This window comes from Saccopteryx bilineata, chromosome 6, assembly GCF_036850765.1.
Source record: "Saccopteryx bilineata isolate mSacBil1 chromosome 6, mSacBil1_pri_phased_curated, whole genome shotgun sequence".
In the NCBI taxonomy this organism is placed as follows: domain Eukaryota; kingdom Metazoa; phylum Chordata; class Mammalia; order Chiroptera; family Emballonuridae; genus Saccopteryx; species Saccopteryx bilineata.
In genome coordinates this window covers 121,504,293-121,524,651 of record NC_089495.1, presented here as the reverse complement: position 1 = coordinate 121,524,651, position 20,359 = coordinate 121,504,293, and the positions used below count along the sequence as shown (strand labels likewise).

At 50.4% G+C, this 20,359-nt stretch overlaps 1 protein-coding gene across 20 annotated transcripts in view; it reads left to right on the top strand.

The window, feature by feature from the left end:
• MICAL3 (microtubule associated monooxygenase, calponin and LIM domain containing 3) overlaps positions 1-20,359 on the top strand; it is a 226,614-nt gene that overhangs the window by 119,945 nt on the left and 86,310 nt on the right. For 16 of the 20 annotated variants that reach the window (XR_010725999.1, XR_010726000.1, XM_066234471.1 and 13 more), the window contains exons 20-24: positions 1,957-2,064; positions 4,497-4,604; positions 5,170-5,356; positions 12,923-13,011; positions 14,188-14,275. Coding sequence is in view for 18 of the 20 variants with exons in the window: in XM_066234471.1 (XP_066090568.1) it covers positions 1,957-2,064; positions 4,497-4,604; positions 5,170-5,356; positions 12,923-13,011; positions 14,188-14,275 (580 nt within the window). In the remaining 2 variants the exon portion in view is untranslated. The remainder of the gene's footprint in view (positions 1-1,956; positions 2,065-4,496; positions 4,605-5,169; positions 5,357-12,922; positions 13,012-14,187; positions 14,276-20,359) is intronic. The other 4 variants (XM_066234480.1, XM_066234479.1, XM_066234478.1 and 1 more) reach the window with 1 other exon arrangement.

Genomic DNA, 20,359 nt, shown 5'->3' with positions numbered 1-20,359 from the left:
ATAACTTGATGAACAGCAGAGACAGCTGTTTTAAAAGCTTGCTATTTTTATGGAACGTTCGGCTGTTCCCTGTAAAGATGGTTGGTGAGTGGGGCAGCAGTGCAGCTGCTAATTTCACCTGGCATGAGGGCTTTGGTTTTTGTTTTTGTTTTTTAGATTTTATTTATTCATTTTTAGAGAGAAAGGAGAGAAAGAGGGAGAGAGGGAAAGTGGGGAGGACCAGGAAGCATCAACTCCCATATGTGCCTTTACCAGGCAAACCCAGGGCTTTGAACCGGCGACCTCAGTGTTCCAGATTGACGCTTTATCCACTGCGTCACCACAGGTCAGGCCGGCGTGAGGGCTTTGTACAATTTATTAGCTCCCCTTTGCCTTTGCTCTCTGGGAAATGTGTTGTGACTCAGCAGTGACTTTGGTCTTTTGTTGGGTCTGCAGGAACCTAGCTGTGGTGCTATCTTCTTGTGCCCTGGCGCTGACCAGAAGCCACAGGGCAGCGGAAGGAGAGCTGCCTTGCACGCACCCCACCACCACCACCAGCTGTGTGTGCCCGGCCTCTGTCCTCCTTCCCAGGCTGGGTTCCTCTCAGAAAGAAAACTAGGCATTTCACTGAGCAGGCGATGCCCTACATTTTGGGGAGTACATATTTAAATGAGGTTTTGATGATTTTTACTGAAACAGTGCCCAAACGAAGAACAGAGAGAAAGGTGTTGGCGTAAAAGGAGAAGCTGGCAGGGAGGGTGTGTTAGGTGCCCAGGGCTGCAGTGCCCGGGGCAGAAGGAGTAGTGGTGCTTGCAGGGAGTCTTCCTTCATTTTCCCAGAAGTCTGGTTTCCAGATTGTCAGTACAGGCCTCCTGTGTAGACGCTTTTGAGGGTCACTCTTGGGTTCTTTTGCAGGACTTTGCACTATCTCATAATTGTGCCCACGTATCACCTGCCCTCTGACCTACCATCTCCCCACCTCCCCCTGTCCCTTAGCTTCCCCTACTCTGCCCTAGGGGAGCTCAGTCTTCTCTGTTCTGGTGGGTCACATGCCTCTGTAGTGATCTCCCCCAGCACCTCCTCGGATCTGTGAGCTGGCTGGATGTCTGCAGTGGAGGCTGGTGACATTGTCATCATCCCCCCTCTAAGCTGTGAAGCTATTGTGGGCTGAAGGAGCAGTGTGATGGGTCAGCTTGGAGCTGGAGGGGTAGGAGGGTCTCCTTACTATGGTAGTTCTCGTCCTTGCCCAGCAGGTATCCCCCCCACCAAACCTACTAGGAAACTAAGCCGCCTTCCACCTTCTCCCCCTTCAGGGACTGCATGGGCCTGTCCCTGGGAAGGACCTGGCCTCTCGTACACATGCTGTCTGCACAGGGCCTGGGGCCTGGAGTCTTCTCCTGAGGGTGTCTGGGATTTGCTGGCTCTATGGTGGCCAAGGTTCTCTGAGCATTAGTAACAGGAGGAGCAAAAGCCATGTTTGTAGCCTTTATGTAGAAGCAGGCCTCACCCTAGATCTGCTCTCTCTGTTGTCTGCTATTTGTAAGGCTAGTGGGGTGACAGGTGCTAGAACCTCCTGCCCAGGGGAAATCCCAGCCCTGGCGGCTAAGAGGCCCACAGAGCTGAGTATGTGGGAGAGCAGGACATGACTCAGCCCGCCGCCTCATGGCCAGCAGTGTGTCCACATGGACACACAAGTAAGAGCACCAGGCAAGAGCAGACAGGCCCTCGAGTGCTCGTGGCCATGGTGACTGTACTCCAGCACCACATCCCTGGAAGCAGGAGGGGATGGCGAGCAGGCTAAAGCAAAACATGAGCCTTGAACCTCACACTTCCAGTACTAGGAGTGTTTCTTCACTATACTTGTTAGATGACAGTCTAAAGTGGAAAAGGGTCTAAAACTGCGAGACTCCCTGTGTTCAGGTCCGTGTATAACCTAACATTTCCTCTGACTTTTTTTCTCTATCTTGTATTTTATAGCCAGAGCCTGAGCCTTCTCGTCGATTTTTTGTCGACCAGTGGGAGCTTTCTCTTAGTCTGCGCTCCTCCAGCCGCCCCGCCTCCCCCTCCTCTGACTTCCTGCGACAGGTAGCAGGCCCACCCCTGGGAACAGCTGTGCTTCCCCAGCCTCTGCTCAGGGCACCTGCACATGCCACCTGGCCCCAGGGGGGCTTGTGTCCTGCGGGAGCCGGCTGTGTGTGCACCGTGCCTGTGCCACAGCCCGTCTCCCTGTGAGGCTGTAAGCATGCACTGACGTCAAAGGCTCCCAGCTTTCCTTGCACTGAGTGCTGTTGCCATAAACCCACTTTCATTGTATTTTAACTTCGTCAGATACTGATAAAAAACTTCTCAGGCATTAACTTCTTTAACTCCAGATATCTGCTTATTGTTATGTGTCACAAAACATGGACCACGATGTAATTAAATCTCGAGTGGAGTGGCGCATGTGCAGTGCCCTGGGTCTCGAAAATCGTGATCCCTTAGGGAATGAGCCCTGCTGTGCCCCCCAGTGGACCTGAGCCAGCTACACAGTAGTTTGCAGAGACGGAGGGGCTCTGCCTTCCGGTCTGTGCTTCCTGTTCTTGTGCGGGAGCCAACCGAGGAGTGTGTGTGTGGGCAGCATGTGCATGTGTGGCAGCAATAGTCTAACCTAGCGATGGCTTCATTGTGACTGTTGCTTAAGAGCAGGAAGAAGGAAACCATCTGCTTTCTATGCCAGAAGCTAATAGAGCACCTCCAGAGGGGATGCTTGTCACTGAGAACTGAATGTGACAGACGCCCCTGCACTTGGGCAGTCCTGAAGTGTCATTGCTGATGACAGAGTGCTGGGAGAGAGGGGCTTAGAGCAGTGAGGAGCCAGGGCTCACTCGGTGTCCCGGCCTCACAGTAAACACCTGGCTGGCGCCCTCACCTACGTGATAAAGGAGTGAGAAACGGGCACTCAGCCCCTGCGGGGTCAGCGCACCCCACTGGGGTCTGTCTCTCCAGGCCGTAGCTCTCTGAATGTCCCTTGTCTGAAGCAGGTTTAGCTTGAGGAGCCCCTTGTTCTCAGCCACAAATGAGTATAAGCTGCAACGTTAAGGAGCAAATGGCACCAATCCTTGGAAATCTTACTGTAAGTAAAAAAATATAACACTCCTCAGTTGTAGCTGAACCATAGAGAGCTGTTGGCACTTTTACATAAAGTGAGCTTGGCCTGACCTGTGGTGGAGCAGTGGATGAAGCATTGACCTGGAACGCTGAGGTCACTGGTTTGAAACCCTGGGCTTGCCTGGTTAAGGCACATATGGGAGTTGATGCTTCCTGCTCCTCCCCCTTCTCTCTCTCTCTCTCTCTCTCTCTCTCCCCCCCATCTTTCTCCCCCCCCCAATGAATATATTAAATAAATAAATAAAGTGAGCTTGCCCTGCAGTGCTGCTCTCATGTGTCCCCCCAGCCCAGGAGTCCTTCCCCCGTGGCCTTGAGTGTGTCTGTTCAGATCACTCTAACCACAGTTGTGAGCATGCCCAAGACGTGCTCCTGGTACGCTCTGCATCAGAATGGAGTTGGGCTCCTCGCATCTGGCAGGCAGCACCTGTTCCACGTGGTTCACAAAGAGTCTCGCACGCAAGGTGTTTGGCCATCTCCCCCAGATGGGGGGTCTCTAAAGGACCGCCAGGGAGACTTTGACCACATTCCCTGGGGATAGGCTTGAAGCTGAGGTCCCTAGCAGGAAGGTTCACAAGTAAAATTTGGTAGTTCTCTCCCATCATTTCCTCAACACTGCTAGAAAGAGAATTGAGTTGGTCGAGTTTTTTTCTTTTATCTTTTTTTCAATCTATAAAATAAATTCCTCTGGAATGGAATCCTATGCTGACTTCCTTGTCTGCATGCCTCAGATGTGAGCCCCTGTAGCTGTGTTAGATGCCCCACCACTGTGGCAGGCTCTGCCTTGGTGCCTGGCAGACACAGACATCACAGTGAGAAGGGGCTGAGAGGGGTCTTCCAGGTCAAGCTCGGAAGTGTTCGGTGTGTGTATTGGGGTATGAGGGATGCGTTAATAATGAGAAAGGAGGTCATCTGTTACCCAGGCGAGAGTTAGTCTTTGCAAGAACGAGCTTTCTAAGTGAGCTAACTTTGCAGGCCCTCGTTGACCCTGCATCACACTGCCAACCTGGCCTCCGCTGTCTGGATGGGCACCGCGCCTCTCGGGTTCTCTGTGTAGCCCGAATCACCAGGACCACAGGCCCTTCTTCCTCCTCCGTGTTGGCACCCCTTCCCTCTCCCAACCACCTCGTTCCACAGCACTGCATATGCCAAAAGGAACTCCTGACAGGTTGACTGTTCTGCCTCGGCCGAGGGCTCTTTGGACACAGACCCCGTCCCTCTCAGCACAGTCCCCTGCGTGTGGACACTGTGGGCATGGGTCGCTGCTGCACCGTGTGTTCACTTACACCTCCCAAAGAGTTGTCTTGTTTTCTTACTTTATTTTGTCCTTTTCATTGCCCTTCATTCTGGTTGTTTTATACTCTCTATCCTAGAAGTATATAAAGATGTACACGGGTGGCGTGAGCTCATTGGCTGAGCAGATAGCCAATCAGCTTCAAAGGAAAGAGCAGCCCAAACCCCTTCTAGACAAGAAGGAACTGGTAAGACATGAAAGAGCCACAGCAAACAAACCTGCTTCGTTCTGAGTAACGCAGCAACACACAGAGCCAGCATGTGCCATGTGGTTATTGGTGTCAGGTCATCTGGATTTCGTGACTGACTTCCTAGGACCTGATAGCTGTTCAGTGGAATGCTGTGTGGGCAACCTTGCTGAGCATCTCTGAAAGGGATCGCTCTACGTCCAGGGACCCACACCCATGCAGGACCATGTGAACACTTAATGTACACTTTTATGTTACCTTCAAAGTCAATTCTGTAAAAATGGTTTGACTTCTGTGAAATTCTGTAAAACAGACTCGGGTATCCTCCCAGCTGTCTATTCCCATGAACTAAGAACCACACAATACCTGTGTTCTTGGAGCACACTTGAGGGTTATTGCAGTGGTGATGGCCACCGCTCTTGGGGGAGCCAGGAGCAAAGTAAGACCTTAGTCGGCTAAGAAAGGAAATGCCTCCATGAGGGTCCGCGGCACATGAAGGGGGCCATACACCTCTGGGCAGCAAGCCCGAGGGACATTGCCCTGATAGTCTGCCTACCCTTTACAGGGCTCAATAAAGAAGGAGTTCCCCCAGAATGTGGGGGGCAGCGACACATGCTATTTCTGCCAGAAGCGGGTCTACGTGATGGAGAGGCTGAGCGCTGAGGGCAAGTTCTTCCATCGGAGCTGCTTCAAGTGCGAGTACTGCGTCACCACACTGCGCCTCTCTGCCTACGCCTATGACACTGAAGACGGTGAGTGTGTCTTGCTGTGGGCCGTGCCAGAGGCTAGGCTGAGCCTAGGGCACGTTTTCACTTGAGCAGGTCTTAGAGCTTCTTACTATGGCCTCACATGTACAGTTAACCCTTTTGCCTCTCAGCTCTTCCCATCCGTCTCCCTCTGGTCTCTGCTTTTTCTCTAAGACTCAATTCCCCAGCATCGTCAGGCTGTGTCAGTCCGTTGCTCAGTGTGACGGCACCCAGACCAGCAGCATGTGCTGCAGTCACTCCCCACGTTGCAGACGCTGCCTTCTTACTGCATGCTGGGATCTTGCAATAAAAGGGCCAAGAAAGGGAATCACAGGCCTGTAGAAGTCACAATTTTTTATAACTTGTGTTTTTGTTTTGTTTTGTTTTGTTTTTGAGAGAGGGAGAGACAGGAAGAGAGAGAGGATGAGAAGCATCAACTCGTGTTGCTTTCACTTTAGTTGTGCACTGATTGTTTCTTGTACGTGCCTTGACTGGGGCCATGCCATTGTCCCCTTTCTCAAGCCAGCGACCTTGGGCTTTTCATGCCGGTGACTTTTGGACTCACACTGGCAAGCTTTGAGATCGTGTGGACGATTCTCCCACTCAAGCCAGTGACCCTGCACTGACGAGCCTGCACTCAAAGCCAGTGACCTCAGGGTTTGGAACCCGCGACCTCTGCATTCAGGTTGATGCTTTATCCACTGTGCCACCACCACAGGGTCAGGTAGAAGTCACATTTTTTACCTAAGGTCAATGACAAGTTAAAACCAGATCCCCTGCCTCTGGGTTCTCAGACTCTTGCCTCCTGAAGATGATGGAATTGTGTTCAGTGTTCCTACCTGCCTGCACTCTCAGCATCTCTCTGGTGACTTGAGGGCTCATGGCATGGGGCGGAAACCTCCTTTACTGTGGTGTTCAAGTCTTGGCCTTTTGATAGTAGAAAAACCTTAATAGGGCAGAAGGTGGACGTTATGCAAACAGATAACAAAGCCTGCCATCTGAAGACCCTTTAAGGTTAATCAAAATAGGTTGCCAGACACACTGATGATCCTACTTCCCCAGCTGCAGGTTGCTGCTGGACTTCAAAGGGATGAAAGCCCCGGGTGAACTGGAGAGGGAAGTCAGTCTGCACAGGGTGACATTGTGTCCATTACATCGATAGACGTTTTCAGAAGATGCAGGAGAGGGACACTTTGCAGTTAGGAAATAGTCACCTCAGTCATCCATTCTCCTTGTAATGAGTAAACGAGCTGTCAAACTGTCAGAAGGAGCCAGAATGGTGAACTGAGGGAAAGTTCACTTGCCATTATGACACCTAGTCCTCTTGTTACATTAGTGAAAAGCACCACCCAGTGAGGAAAGAACAAAGACAGTTGTCTGGATAAGGAATGTATGTTGTTAGGTGTGATTTTCAGCTCCACTGTTCCCACATACCTGCTCTTTGGATAATGACTTTAATCTCCAAGGATGGGGGTTGGCAGATGGAGCTCGCCCCATGTTCTTCTAACCATCCTCGGTGCTCAGATTATTTTAGCCCATTATTGTGTGGTTGGCCTGGGAAGAACCCTGAGGCTCCAGCCAGTTGGTCCACAGGTATTTTTGCCCATAGACTGTGTGCCCATTGTTGCCATATTCACTTGAGGACACAAAATGTGACATGTGTCTCAAGGAGCCTACACTCTGACTGGAATGACAGCACAAGGCTCCTGAAGCAGCAGCAGACAGTGTAAGGGCAGAGTTAGCAGTGTGGATTGTGACCTGGTAGACGTTCAGGGGAGAGAGAGTTTATGCAGCTCAGCAGCCATGAGGAGTGGCTAAACTGACCCCAGCTCACTCAGAGAGGCGGGGAGGAAAGGCGCCCAGTAGGAGTGACCATGACCTGGATACAGGGCGAGTCGGGCAGCCTGGTACGGCATCACTCCTGACACTGCAGCAGGGGGACACTGGGTCTAAACCAGCTCCCCAGACTTTAATCCAGATGAACTTTCATCAGCTTCATCAGCTCAGCCTCTGCACTGAGTTGAGGTGAACTAGAGAAAAGAAGGACATTGTAGGGCCTGAAGTTTTAGCCTGTTCTCCAACCAGAATACTGGTGGGTTCAGAACTCTAACTGAAGAGCCTCAGATAAGAAAATAAAAGCAGAGAGGTTGGGCCCTGGCCGGTTGGCTCAGCAGTAGAGCATCGGCCTGGTGTGTGGAAGTCCTGGGTTCAATTCCCGGCCAAGACACACAGGAGAAGCACCCAACTGCTTTTCTACCTTTGCCCCCTCTCCTTTCTCTCTCTCTCTCTCTCTTCCCCTCCCACAGCCAGGGCATCATTGGAGCAAAGTTGGGCCACTCACTGAGGGCGGCTCCATGGCCTCTGCCTCAGACGCTGGAATGGCTCCAGCTGCAGTGGAACAACACCCCAGATGGGCAGAGCATCACCCCCTGGTGGGCATGCTGGGTGGATCCTGGTCAGACGCATGCAGGAGTCTGTCTGACTGCCTCCCTGCTTCTAAGTTTGGGAAAATACAAAAATACAAAAAAAAACAAACAAACAAAAGGCAGAGAGGTTGTGGCCCCAGACAGAGGAAGTTGCCAAGGCACTGTGCCAGGCCTCTCATATATACCAGATCATCTCTTCCTCACACAGCTCCAGAGGGTGGCTAGTTTTATAGTTGTAATTTTACAAATCAGAACATTTGTAATTTTGAATTCAGAGAAATTAAAAGTTGCTTGTCCACCCAACTAGTAGTACTGGTTTACACTAATGACTTCTGAGGTCCTTTTTAATTCAGATGTTCTAGGATTAGTAACTCTGGACCAATACCAGCTGCAAACTGGTAAATTGAGAATTATACACTTCAGGAAAATATGCATGCATGTTTTGCCCTTGTCCTTGTTTATTCTTCCCTTTAGCTCTTTTAAAACAATGCAGTCTGGGCCCTGGGCTGGTTAGCTTATTTGGTCACATTGTCATCCAGATATGCCAAGGTTGTGGGTTTGATCCCGGGTCAGGCACATACAAGAATCAACCAATGATGACATGAATAAGTGGAACAACAAATCAGTGTTTATTTCTCTCTCTCTCTCTCCCCCTCTAAAATCAGTAAATAAAAATTTTTTTTAAATGCAGTCTGCCCTAAAAGTACTCTTTCTGTTGCCCAGTCCTAGCTTATTAGTGACTGCTGCCCACACTGAAGACAGAAGCTGCAGGTCAGACAGCATCACAGGTCTTTCCCATCACTGTGAGGAGAGAAAGTACATGCCGCCTGTGAGGTGCTCTGTGTAGGGATGAGGCAGAAGTAGTCTGCGCCCTCCCTCTCCGCCGACCCACCTGGACTCAGCAGTCTCCCTGGCTCCGCAGTGGCCCACAGCCTGCTTCCCCAGCATCAGGCTGTCCAGTCTCTGCGGTCTCTGCTGCCCCCTGCTGTCTGCTGTGGTGCACACGGACTCCAGCCCCGAGCTTCACTGTCAGCCCTGGTTGTGTCTCCAGCCTCGGGGCTGCTGGCTGCCAATAGCTTACTGTACTCCCACACTGGCCTCTCTTCCACTCTGTAAATGTGGTTAGCCATTGCTGCCTGCAGACCTGGCACTGGCTGTCTCCTGTGCTGGAACACGCTCCCTTCTCAGGGGCACTCACAGACTCCTGGTCTGCAGTGCTCACCACTGCCTGGTATTTGTGTCACTGCTCCATCCAAGCTCAGAGTGTCTGTCCTTCTGACTGAGCACCCTGTGTTCCCATTAATACCTGCTGCATGATGGCACTTGGCGTGTTGCTGAATAAATGAACACATGGACAGTTTACCTTTAGCCGGCTGTTTTCTACAGCCCCCTTTTCCAGTCACTCCCATGGTTAATTACCATGATCCCTTCATTTATTTAGACCACATTAAATTGACTGAATCAACTATAAATCTGTAGTTAGTTTGTGACGTTACTGTGGCTGTATTTTCTAACTGAGACAAGCATCATAGTGCTATGGCAGAAAGTGCAGACTCCAGAGCCAGGCTCTGACCCTGCCGAGCCCGGGGAGTGGAGACAGAGGCACGTTGATAGCCCTGCTGTGCCTCGGCTGGAAACAGGTGGGTTACATGATGGTGCCTACCTTGCTGCATTGTGAGGATTAAAGGAGTTAATGTAAAGCAGTTATAATAGTGTCTGGCATGTGGTAAATGTCAGATAAAAAATTAGCTCTTTTGTCCCTATTGATTTGAGAGGCGAAGGGAGAAACAGAAAGAGGCAAGGAAGGGAGAGAGAGAGAGCAAAATATCAAATCATTGTTTCACTTAGTCTTATTTAGTCATACAATCACTGGTTGCTTCTCCTATTTGCCTGGACCAAGAGTCAAACCTGTGACTTTGACACGCCGGGACAACGCTTTCTTACTGACTTTTTTTTTTTTGTATTTTTCTGAAGCTGGAAACGGGGAGAGACAGACAGACTCCCGCATGCGCCCGACCGGGATCCACCCAGCACGCCCACCAGGGGGCGACACTCTGCCCCTCCGGGGGGTCGCTCTGTCGCGACCAGAGCCACTCCAGCGCCTGAGGCAGAGGCCAAGGAGCCATCCCAAGCGCCTGGGCCATCTTTGCTCCAATGGAGCCTTGGCTGCGGGAGGGGAAGAGAGAGACAGAGAGGAAGGGGGGGGGGGTGGAGAAGCAAATGGACGCTTCTCCTATGTGCCCTGGCCGGGAATCGAACCCGGGTCCCCCGCACGCCAGGCTGATGCTCCACCACTGAGCCAACCGGCCAGGGCCCCTGTAATTTTATTTTATTTTATTTTATTTTATTTTATTTTATTTTATTTTATTTTATTTATTTATTTATTTATTTATTTGCATTTTTCTGAAGCTGGAAACAGGGAGAGACAGTCAGACAGACTCCCGCATGCGCCCGACCGGGATCCACCCGGCACGCCCACCAGGGGCGACGCTCTGCCCACCAGGGGGCGATGCTCTGCCCATCCTGGGTGTCGCCATGTTGCGACCAGAGCCACTCTAGCGCCTGGGGCAGAGGCCACAGAGCCATCCCCAGCGCCCAGGCCATCTTTGCTCCAATGGAGCCTTGACTGCGGGAGGGGAAGAGAGAGACAGAGAGGAAGGCGCGGCGGAGGGGTGGAGAAGCAAATGGGCGCTTCTCCTATGTGCCCTGGCCGGGAATCGAACCCGGGTCCTCTGCACGCTAGGCCGACGCTCTACCGCTGAGCCAACCGGCCAGGGCCTAATTTTATTTTTTTAAAGTTTCCTCATCTGGCTTTGGTATCAGAATAATGCTGTCTTTGTAAAATGAGTTTGAAAGTGTTTCCTCCTGTTCAGTTTTTTGGAAGAGTTTGAGAAGGATTGCTGTTAATTCTTTAGATCAGGGGTCCCCAAACTTTTTACACAGGGGGCCAGTTCACTGTCCCTCAGATCATTGGAGGGCCAGACTATAAAAAAAACTTGAACAAATCCCTATGCACACTGCACATATCTTATTTTAAAGTAAAAAAACAAAACGGGAACAAATACAATATTTAAAATAAAGAAAAAGTAAATTTAAATCAACAAACTGACCAGTATTTCAGTGGGAACTATGGGCCTGCTTTTGGCTAATGAGATGGTCAATGTCTGGTTCCATATTTGTCACTGCTAGCCATAACAAGTGATATGATGCTCTTCCAGAGCCCTGACGCGTGCGTCCTGCGTCACCAGAAGTAGTACCGTACATGATCAACGCCACGCTTTGCGGCGCCGCCACATACAGTACTCCAGGAGCTGCATCCTGTGCTCCTCTCACTGACCACCAATGAAAGAGGTGCCCCTTCCAAAAGTGCGGTGGGGGCCGGATAAATGGCCTCAGGGGGCCGTAGTTTGGGGATGCCTGCTTTAGATGTTTAGTAGAATTTACTGGTAAAGCCGTTTATCTTGTCCTGGGCTTTCCTGCTTGGGGAGGGTTTTGATTACTGATTCAATCTTCTTATTTGATATTGGTCTGTTCAAATTTTCAATTTCTCCATAATTTAGTCCCAGTAGTAGTAGGTTGTGTGTTTCTAGGAACTTTTTTCTTTTTGTAACAGATAGAGAGATAGAGAGAGAGGGACAGACAGACAGGAAGGGAGAGAGATGAGAAGCATCAATTCTTCGTTGAGGCATCTTAGTTGTTCATTGATTGCTTTCTCATATGTGCCTTGACCAGTAGGCTACAGCAGAGTGAGGGACCCCTTGCTCAAGCCAGCGACCTTGGGGTCATATCTCTGATCCCACACTCGAGCCAGCAACCTCACACTCAAGCTGGTAAGCCTGTGCTTAAGCTGATGAGCCCGCGCTCAAGCCAGCAACCTCAGGGTTTCAAACCTGAGTCCTCTATGTCCCAGTCCAACGCTCTATCCAGTGTGCTACCGCCTGGTCAGGTTGTTTCTAGGAACATATTTCTCTCTTCTAGTTCATCCATGTTGTTGGCATAAAATTGTTCATAGTAGTTTTTCATGATCTTTTGTATTTTTATGTTATCAGTTGTAATGCATCCTTTTTTATTTATAACTTTATTTGAGTCTTCTCTGTGTTTTTCTGAATTAGTCTAGTAAATGTTTGTCAATTCTGTTTTCCTTTTTTAAAAACATTTCCTAGTTTCATTGATCTTTTCTATTTTTCTGGTTAGATTCTCTTAGCTTTGAGAGCAGAAAAGTTTGTTAAAGGAGCATTCTCTACAGATGAGAAGGATGCATGGGGTTACTCCTGTTTTAAGTTTCCATGATAGGGTCTACCTTTTAATTTTCAATTCTTGGCTCTTTAAATGAGATTAAAGAAAGAGTCAGGAAAAAAATGGCCCTTTGTGACCAAAATCTCACTACCAATGTCGTGGGAAAAGGCAACATCACTGTTTTCAAACTTTTGACCAGACCCGCCATAGGAAATACATGTTACATTAGGACCCAGTAAACATGCTGACACAGCTAAGGTTGTAAGAAATAACACTTAATTCTAATTATACACTGCAGACTGTCATGCTTTTTCCTTTTTAATTTTGGTCTGTTTCATTCTGTTTATAGCCCATTGCAGGAGTTTTTGGGTTGTTTTGTGTTATTTCTAAATACTGACCCTGACACACTGAGGGTCGTAAGTTGCAGTCTGACCAGTGCTGATGAGGGGCAACAGAGGATCCTGTCAGCCCTAGGGAATGTCCGAGCCGCCCCACCCCGCAGCCTCCTTGCATCAACCCTGCACTGTGTTCATTCTTAGTCTCTCCAGAAATGCTGCTCTGGCATTCATGTGACCACGTCATTGTTCTGCAGACACTGACACTTTGTTTGCTGGCCCTGCCGTGTCAGCATGCATCCCTGCTCTGGGCACAGATTGGGTGATGGCTCAGTGGCCTCCACATAGCCAAGGGAGTCCCCCTTTTAGGTAGAGGGGAGAGGAGGACTGAATCAAAGTTGTAGGGAGGGCCTGGCCTCCCTGGACTAGAAACCTGAGCCTGCGGGGAGGCTGGGGCGGAGGAGATGGTGCCCTGTGGCCGGAGGAGATGGGCAGGAAAACTCCACGGCAGGGGCACCACCTTCAGAATGACAGGACTGCGCTCACTCCCCTTCCCCCGCCTCTGTTCTCCGCAGGTAAATTCTACTGCAAACCACACTACTGCTACCGGCTGTCGGGCTCTGCACAGAGGAAGAGGCCGGCAGTGACACCTTTGTCTGCAAAGGTAATGGCGCTCCACCTCTACGGGGGAGAAGCAGCAGGCGCTGCTTATTTCAGTAGTGACAGGTCAGGATAGCCACTGAATCACCTTTCCTGCTGGGGGGAAAAGCTTGCTCGGAGGTGGCTGTAGTAGTTTTGGGGAGGGAGCCAACTTTTCAAGCCTCATCTGATGTGTTTCACGGAAGCGATGTTCTGTCCACCACCCAAATGGATTTGGGGAGAATGTGTTGTGTCGGATCCTCCCTTCTTCTCACTGTGTGTAAAAGACCTTTAACCCTTTTTAAATAAGCGTGTCTCTAGGAGGAAGACTCCCTCAAAGGAACTGACCTATAATTAATCTGTTCTGCCTGCCATTTTTTTTTTTACTTTCTTTCTTGTGTGACTTACTTATCCAAGAGCTTCTCTCTTTCTCAGTAGAGTAACTAACTAGCTCCTCCTTCTATCTTGCTCCGTGATGTCACCTTGTCAGGGAGCAGGCTAGCTGATGCTTCCATGGGAAGCCCTGCTGACTACAGAGGGACTTGTAGGAAAAGGTATGAGGGCTGGAGCTCCATTTGGATCTCTCATGACTCTACATGAAATAGGTCCTCGTTTTCTAAAGAAGACCTACTGGGCCCTGGCTGGTTGGCTCAGCGGTAGAGCGTCGGCCTAGCGTGCGGAGGACCCGGGTTCAATTCCCGGCCAGGGCACACAGGAGAAGCGCCCATTTGCTTCTCCACCCCTCCGCCGCGCTTTCCTCTCTGTCTCTCTCTTCCCCTCCCACAGCCAAGGCTCCATTGGAGCAAAGATGGCCCGGGCACTGGGGATGGCTCTGTGGCCTCTGCCTCGGGCGCTAGAGTGACTCTGGTCGCAACATGGCGACACCCAGGATGGGCAGAGCATCGCCCCCTGGTGGGCAGAGCATCGCCCCTGGTGGGCGTGCCAGGTGGATCCTGGTCGGGCGCATGCGGGAGTCTGTCTGACTGTCTCTCCCTGTTTCCAGCTTCAGAAAAATGAAAAAAAAATAAAAAAATAAAATAAATAAATAAATAAATAAATAAATAAATAAAGAAGACCTACTGTGTGAGGGCTACAGCTCTGGGCTGACTATGAGAGCAGCAGCTAACCATCAATGGTCATTGCCTCCTGAGCTCCGAGTGCTTCAGTCAGTTACTCTTCTTTTTCTTGCGGACTCTCCTAGGAGGCTAGAGGACGCCTGCAGGATGGCCCTGCTGCAGATGCGAACGGACGGGCCAGCACCACCACCAGCCCTGCCGAGAGGACCCCAGGTAGCCTCACTTCCTTATTTGGCTGGGTGTCGCGTCACTCTCTTGGCCTCTGTGACAAGGCCAGGGGGATGAGCCAGCACCTCCAAAGCAACATTTCTTGGATTGGGCATCAAGTGGCCCAGAACCCTTTGGACTCCTTTTTCATGTGCCAGCTGCTTGCATTCGGGGTCCCCTTTCTGTATGGCCTGTCGGAGGTGCTGGTGCAGATCAAAGGGGAGTTTCACTGGCAGACCGTAGCCCAGTAGGAGTGCCATCCGGTCAGTGCTGTCACCCAGGTTTCATAACGTCTACTCAGTATCTCAGAGTACCATTCTGATCCCAGGCCTTCCCACCTCCATCAGACACGTGGGTGGTTGCTCCCGGCTCCATCTGGGTGAATGGACTGGAGAACAGGGTGCTCATTCAGACTTACAGGGTCGTCTCATAGTTCTAGTTTGGGGCTCTTGACAGAACGTGGAGTTGTGATACATCCCCATGATCTGGATTTGTGTCACCTGAACTTGAAATCCTTGCACCCCATTCCCTACTTAGGTATCTAGTGACCTCACACTTTTCTTCTGTTTAACCTGGAACCACTAAAGGACATGCCCTGTCCTGATCACTTTGGGGCATTTGAACTTGTAACAAGGATCAAGCCCTAATTTGTTCCCCTCTCATTATACAGTTACTGTGTCAGGAGGTGAATGACACCATCCTTACCTCTAAAAACACATATATTCTGGTCTTAGGTCAGTACTTAGGGGTTTATGGGCATGAATCTTGTGAAGAACTGTGTTTTTCCCCCTTAAAATGGTCTCTGTCTCTGCTCCATGTCAGACCCGCCTGTGGTGTGTCCTCAGTCCCACAGACTGACGCCCTCAGCATAGCCCAGACCGCTCTGTAGGGCAGAGGAGGGTAAGGCCCTGTCTCATCTCACACATGCTTCCTCTCATTTGAAGCAAATACAACTAAAGCAGCCACTTACAAACTCATAAAAATTACCGTGTTTAAAACTAAAGATTATCAGCTAATGCCAAAAACTGGAGAAGGGTTTGAGGGTGGGAAAGACAAGAACTGCCCACTCAGCCTTCAGCTGAAAGGTTCCCAGGGTTACCTCTTGCCCTGCATGTGAGAACTAACATGAGCTTCGTGGGAGAGGGAGATGGGGCAGTCGCCAGCCGGGCGACTCCTGGTACAGCGGCCTGGAGGCTGAGACGCAGCACACCCCAGAGGGCTTGGTGAACTCAGCTCCTTCTACAGTGTGTACCCTGTTGTCATCTAAGAAATCTCTTTAAGTGCCCTGCAGGTTGGACCCACATCTCACAGTCATGCTTAATGCACAGCTGACTGAAACCTCCTATACCCTGAGACCCCTCACAGCCTATCTCCCTCAGGAAGAGCTGACAGCCCTCTGCAGCACAGGGGAAGCGCAGGCAGAGAAAAATAACCCAAGGGACCTGGCCACAGGTCTGCACTGTGTGCTCTGGAGGGGCATTGACCAGGTCTTAGTCCAGGGAACCTGGCGGCCCAGTAAAACAACTCAGAAAATGGAACCTTCTATTTGGGTAGAGAGTACAGAGCTTCTTTAAAAGAACAAACACAGTGAAGTACAGATTTCTCAGCAAGCTGAGTTGACTCGATTTCCCTGCTGATGCAGTTTGCCATTGTTACTGTCTAGTTTGAAAGCATAATGGATTTCAGGTTTTTAGGAGTTATAAAGAATTAAGGGTTTCACAGAGAAGAAGCATACTCTATAAAGCAAAGGGAGGAAATGAGAGTTGGTTAGACAGTCCTATCCCTTGCAAAGTGATCCTCCAATCTTAATTGAAAGAAAAAAATAAGAGTTGGCAATGTGGTTAAAGAATCAAAACACCAAAAACAGAACCAAAGCCCTCAGGAAAAATCAGCCCCATGGTTCTTGATTCTGAAGGTGACTTGCCTATTGTAGCACAAGGGAGATAGGATGTGGCGTCCCACAGAAGTCACAGCATGAACCTCTGGATGAAAGAGGTGGGCACTGTCCCCAGGTTAGGGGGCCTCGGGGGGCTGGAAGGCCAGGACCTAGTGTCTGCCTCTAGAGGTGTACTCCCTTGGGGATCACAGCAGCACTCTCCTGGGAGGCTCCTGGCTTTGCCTCCCGAGAAGAGGAGAGGTCTCGGATGGTCTTCTACAGTTGCCATGACAGTGATTTCCTTCTTTACACCCCAGATTAAGCACTGACTGGTTAACTGGAGCTTCCTTTTGAAAAAGCTTCAGAAAAACTCAGGTATTTCACGTTCTCAAATGTGTGTCATAGGTGGCAGTCATTCATCCAGAGCCACGATGCAGCTCTGCTGCACTCGAGACAGGAAAACTCTGTCGTGTGTGAACTGGACTGTGATATGTCCCCGGAGTGAGCTGGGAGTTGTGGTGTTTCTCTCCTCTCCCTCATGTCCCTTTCCCCATGCGCCCAAGCCCTATGCTGTCACAAGGCAAGCACCTGCAAGTTAAAGCCCTGCTCTGGGTCTGCTCCTGGGTGTTCTTTATCTGATGACCTGGGTTGTAACTCCTGCCTGAGTCAGTGTTTGGAGGATATTGTTTACAGTGTGTTTGTTATGTGCTTCTAATACCGCAACACTCTTTTCTGTTCTCCAAGTCTGTACATGCTTTGTTTCCAAGTGCCTCCTACTTGACATTGTGGTGAGTGGGCCTGGCACAGACTTCCCTTCCTGGGTCTCACAGCACCGCCCCGACTTCATGAAACCTTTGGGCAATAGGCAGAGAAAGGAAAGCCCAAATAGGATCTCTTCCTCTTGGGGGCAAGACCCTGCCTTGCAGGATTTGGGGGTCTTTTCTCGTCCAGAGGGATGCCCTTCATGTCTCATGTAGTGGATGACCAAACGTGAAGCATGGACACTGGGGGTGTCATAACAGGACACTGAAGAGCTTCTCCCCTAGTGCAGGCAGCAGAGGGCTGGAAGAAACACCGCACCTAGTTGTCTGGGCTTAGGGAAAAGGCCATCTTAACTTAAAAAGGTGGGGGTCTCACCTACTCCCTGTCCCAGACCCCCACACCCCTGAGTTATCCATTCGGCTTCCCAGTCCGAATGCTTACAGGGCATTAGGAAATGCGGGCGTTTCTTCACACTCAGCTAGAATGGCCATGCTGGATAAGGAATCCCACTCAGTCCTGGGGTTTCTGTCTCGCTGCAACCCCTGTAACTCCCTTAGGAGCATTTTTGGAAAACCTATTAGTAGAGTAGATTTTGCAGGTCAGCTCAACACCCCAGCCCTACCCCAGGAGGTACATAGTTAATGGTGGTGTGAGGATATTTATTTATATACACATATCTATTTATATAGTTTTAACTTCATACAAACGAGTAGATACGTATATATTGTGATCTAAATAATAGTAATGACAGAGCTGTTTCTAAAGCTTCTTGTTCCTTGATTCTGGAAACCGAGGGGTCATACTTCGAGATCTGTGCCACTGCCCTGGCTCAGTGCTCTGATCCAGACCAAGGAGGGACGGGAGCAACCAGCACACCTGTGGAGGAGGACCTTGGGGGCTTCTGTTGTTTTGATCTCAGGAAACGGGCATGCACACTCCCAACCTCAGGAAGTTGATCCAAGGGAAAGCTAGGAAAGTATAGGGCCTGTTACTCATGAAATGGTGCAGAGAGCCAGCCCCCAGCTCCCAGCTCATTTCTGCCTTGCTCACAGGCCCGGGACCAGCTCCCCTGGCTGGTCACTGCCACTCACTGCTGTCTCTTGGTGTCCATGTGTCTCTGTATGAAGTGGGATATCTTAGTCCCTCCTGAAAGGGCCCCCAGAGTGGCCTTGAAGGCCTGACCAGTGAATTAATGGATCCCGTTTTTCCGGACCATCCAGCTTGGGGTAGAGGGAAGGGTGGGGCGGAGCAGGCGGCAGGTGCAGAGAAAGGACAGCATCATGACCCCTGTCCGCCTCTGGCCTTCCCTGACCTTTATTTTGCCCTTGTTTTTAACCTGTGCTGTTGTGTTTTTGGTGTGTTTCTTTGTGAGTTTTTTTTATTTGACTGTGTAACTTTGTTTTTGAGGTTTCTGTGAAACTAAGGTGTGCTTTTAATTAATTTATTTTTTTTAACAAATGTTACTATTCTTATTTAAGAGAATAAATTCCAAACAATCTTCAGGTTTCTGAGTTTTTCTTTTCCTTCCCTTTTTCCTGATTGGAGTGTGGGACAGGGGTAACTCAGGCTGGTCTCAGAGTAGGGGTGGCGGGCAGGGGGATGGCAGAAGTGTATGAAAATGGGGAAGTGGTATTTATTCCAGAAATACAGACTGTCATTAATGGCAGGCCCCTGTGCGAGGGGTGGGAGACATTTTCCTTAGCAGCAGCTGTGGGTAGAAACATGCCACCTGTGTCCTGCGCTTGGTCAGTCAGCATGACGGCCCAGGCTGGAGCAGATGGGAGTGGATCTCCACGCAGAACAGTGTCTGCATGGGGACACAGGAACTCTGTTTCTGACTCTAGTGGGCTGCTCTGGGGACTAGGACCATCCTGTCATGCTCCTCTGCCTTGAGGCTTCTGCCTAAGGCACAGTGACCTTGCTCCTGGTGACATTGAAGATTCTTGCTCTGTGTTCCCTGGCCGCCTCTCCCGGCCCATCTTTGCTGTGACCTGGACACTGAGCCAGGACATCAGTTCTGCTTGTCCACCTGAGCCTGGAAGGAGGCCTTACCCACTCCTCACACACACTGCCGTGCCTTTGCTGCAGTGGCCTCTGGTGCTGAGTCAGTGTGCCAGCCACAGCAGCACAGACCAGCTTTGGTGCTGAACTGGACCCCAAGAAGCATCTTGATGGGGGAGCACTCAGTGCCATGTCTGCTCCACCTGGGCTCTGGGAACTTGGGTGTCTGTTGTTGCAAAGGCCTTGCTGGCCTCCTCTCCTCTGATACAGCCTTCCTGGGACCCAACGAGCTCCCAGGTTCCCCACAGAGTAGAGCAGCAGGATGCTGGGTTCTCTCGGCATTCCAGAGAACCAGCCCTGCTGGGAAGGTCAGCGTCCCTGCAGCTCGCGGCCCTGCCTAGTCACTGTCATTCATTTCATTTTGATCCTGAGCCTCGCTGGCTCAAACTCTGCCCCGACAGAGTGTGCGTGGTCTCTCTCACTTCCCCCAAGTCTTCAGCGTCTTGCTCCCCATTCTCTGAAATCAGTGTCAGCACCCAGGTACCTGCAGAAGCCCAAGAGGAAAGGCGCTGGGCTGTGCAGTGCAATGACCCACAATAAAGTGACCAAGAGTCAGTGATTAGGCCTGACCTGTGGTGGCACAGTGGATAAAGCATCAACCTAGAAATGCTGAGGTCGCCGGTTCAAAACTCTGGGCTTGCCTGGTCAAGGCACATATGGGAGTTGATGCTTCCAGCTCCTCCTCACCCCTTCTCTCTCTCTCTCTCTCTCTCTCTCTGTCTCTCCCTCTCCTCTCTAAAATGAATAAATAAAAAAAAAGAAAAAAGTCAGTGATTAGGACAGACAGACACGTGGATGCGATTTTCAGAGCTGCACCTTTGCTGCTGTTGTGTCCCCCACGCCCATGTCCCAGTAAGCTGAGGAGGAGCTGCTATTGGTTAGGACAGTGTACTGATGCATATGACAGGTGGTGACTGCAGACATGGCTATGCCACCCATTCCGAAGACCCTGGAGAGCTCCTTTGGGGTCTCATTTTCTTTCTGACACTTCTTGAAATCCATTTTCTTTCTTTTAATGTTCAATTTATTGATTCTAGAGAGTGAGGAAGGGAGAGAGGAAGAGAGACAGGACCATCGATCTGTTCCTGTATGGGCCTGACCAGGGATCCAGCTGGCAACCTCTGTGCTTTGGGACAATGCTCTAAGCAACCAAGCCATCTGGCCAGGGCAAAACTTTGGGTTTTTCTTTTTTTCAAAAATTCTCTGGTGGTTTCCCTAAGCGAGACTCTCCCTGGAGGCACCCTGTGGTGCAGACAGGGAAACAGCACCAGGGTGAAAACGGAACCCTTTCACACTGAAACATGGGCAGGATGATGCCATGTGGGCACGGTCCCAAAATACTCACGTGGGCTCTCTTAAAAGTACCAGCTAGGCCGAGGATTTCTGGAAGA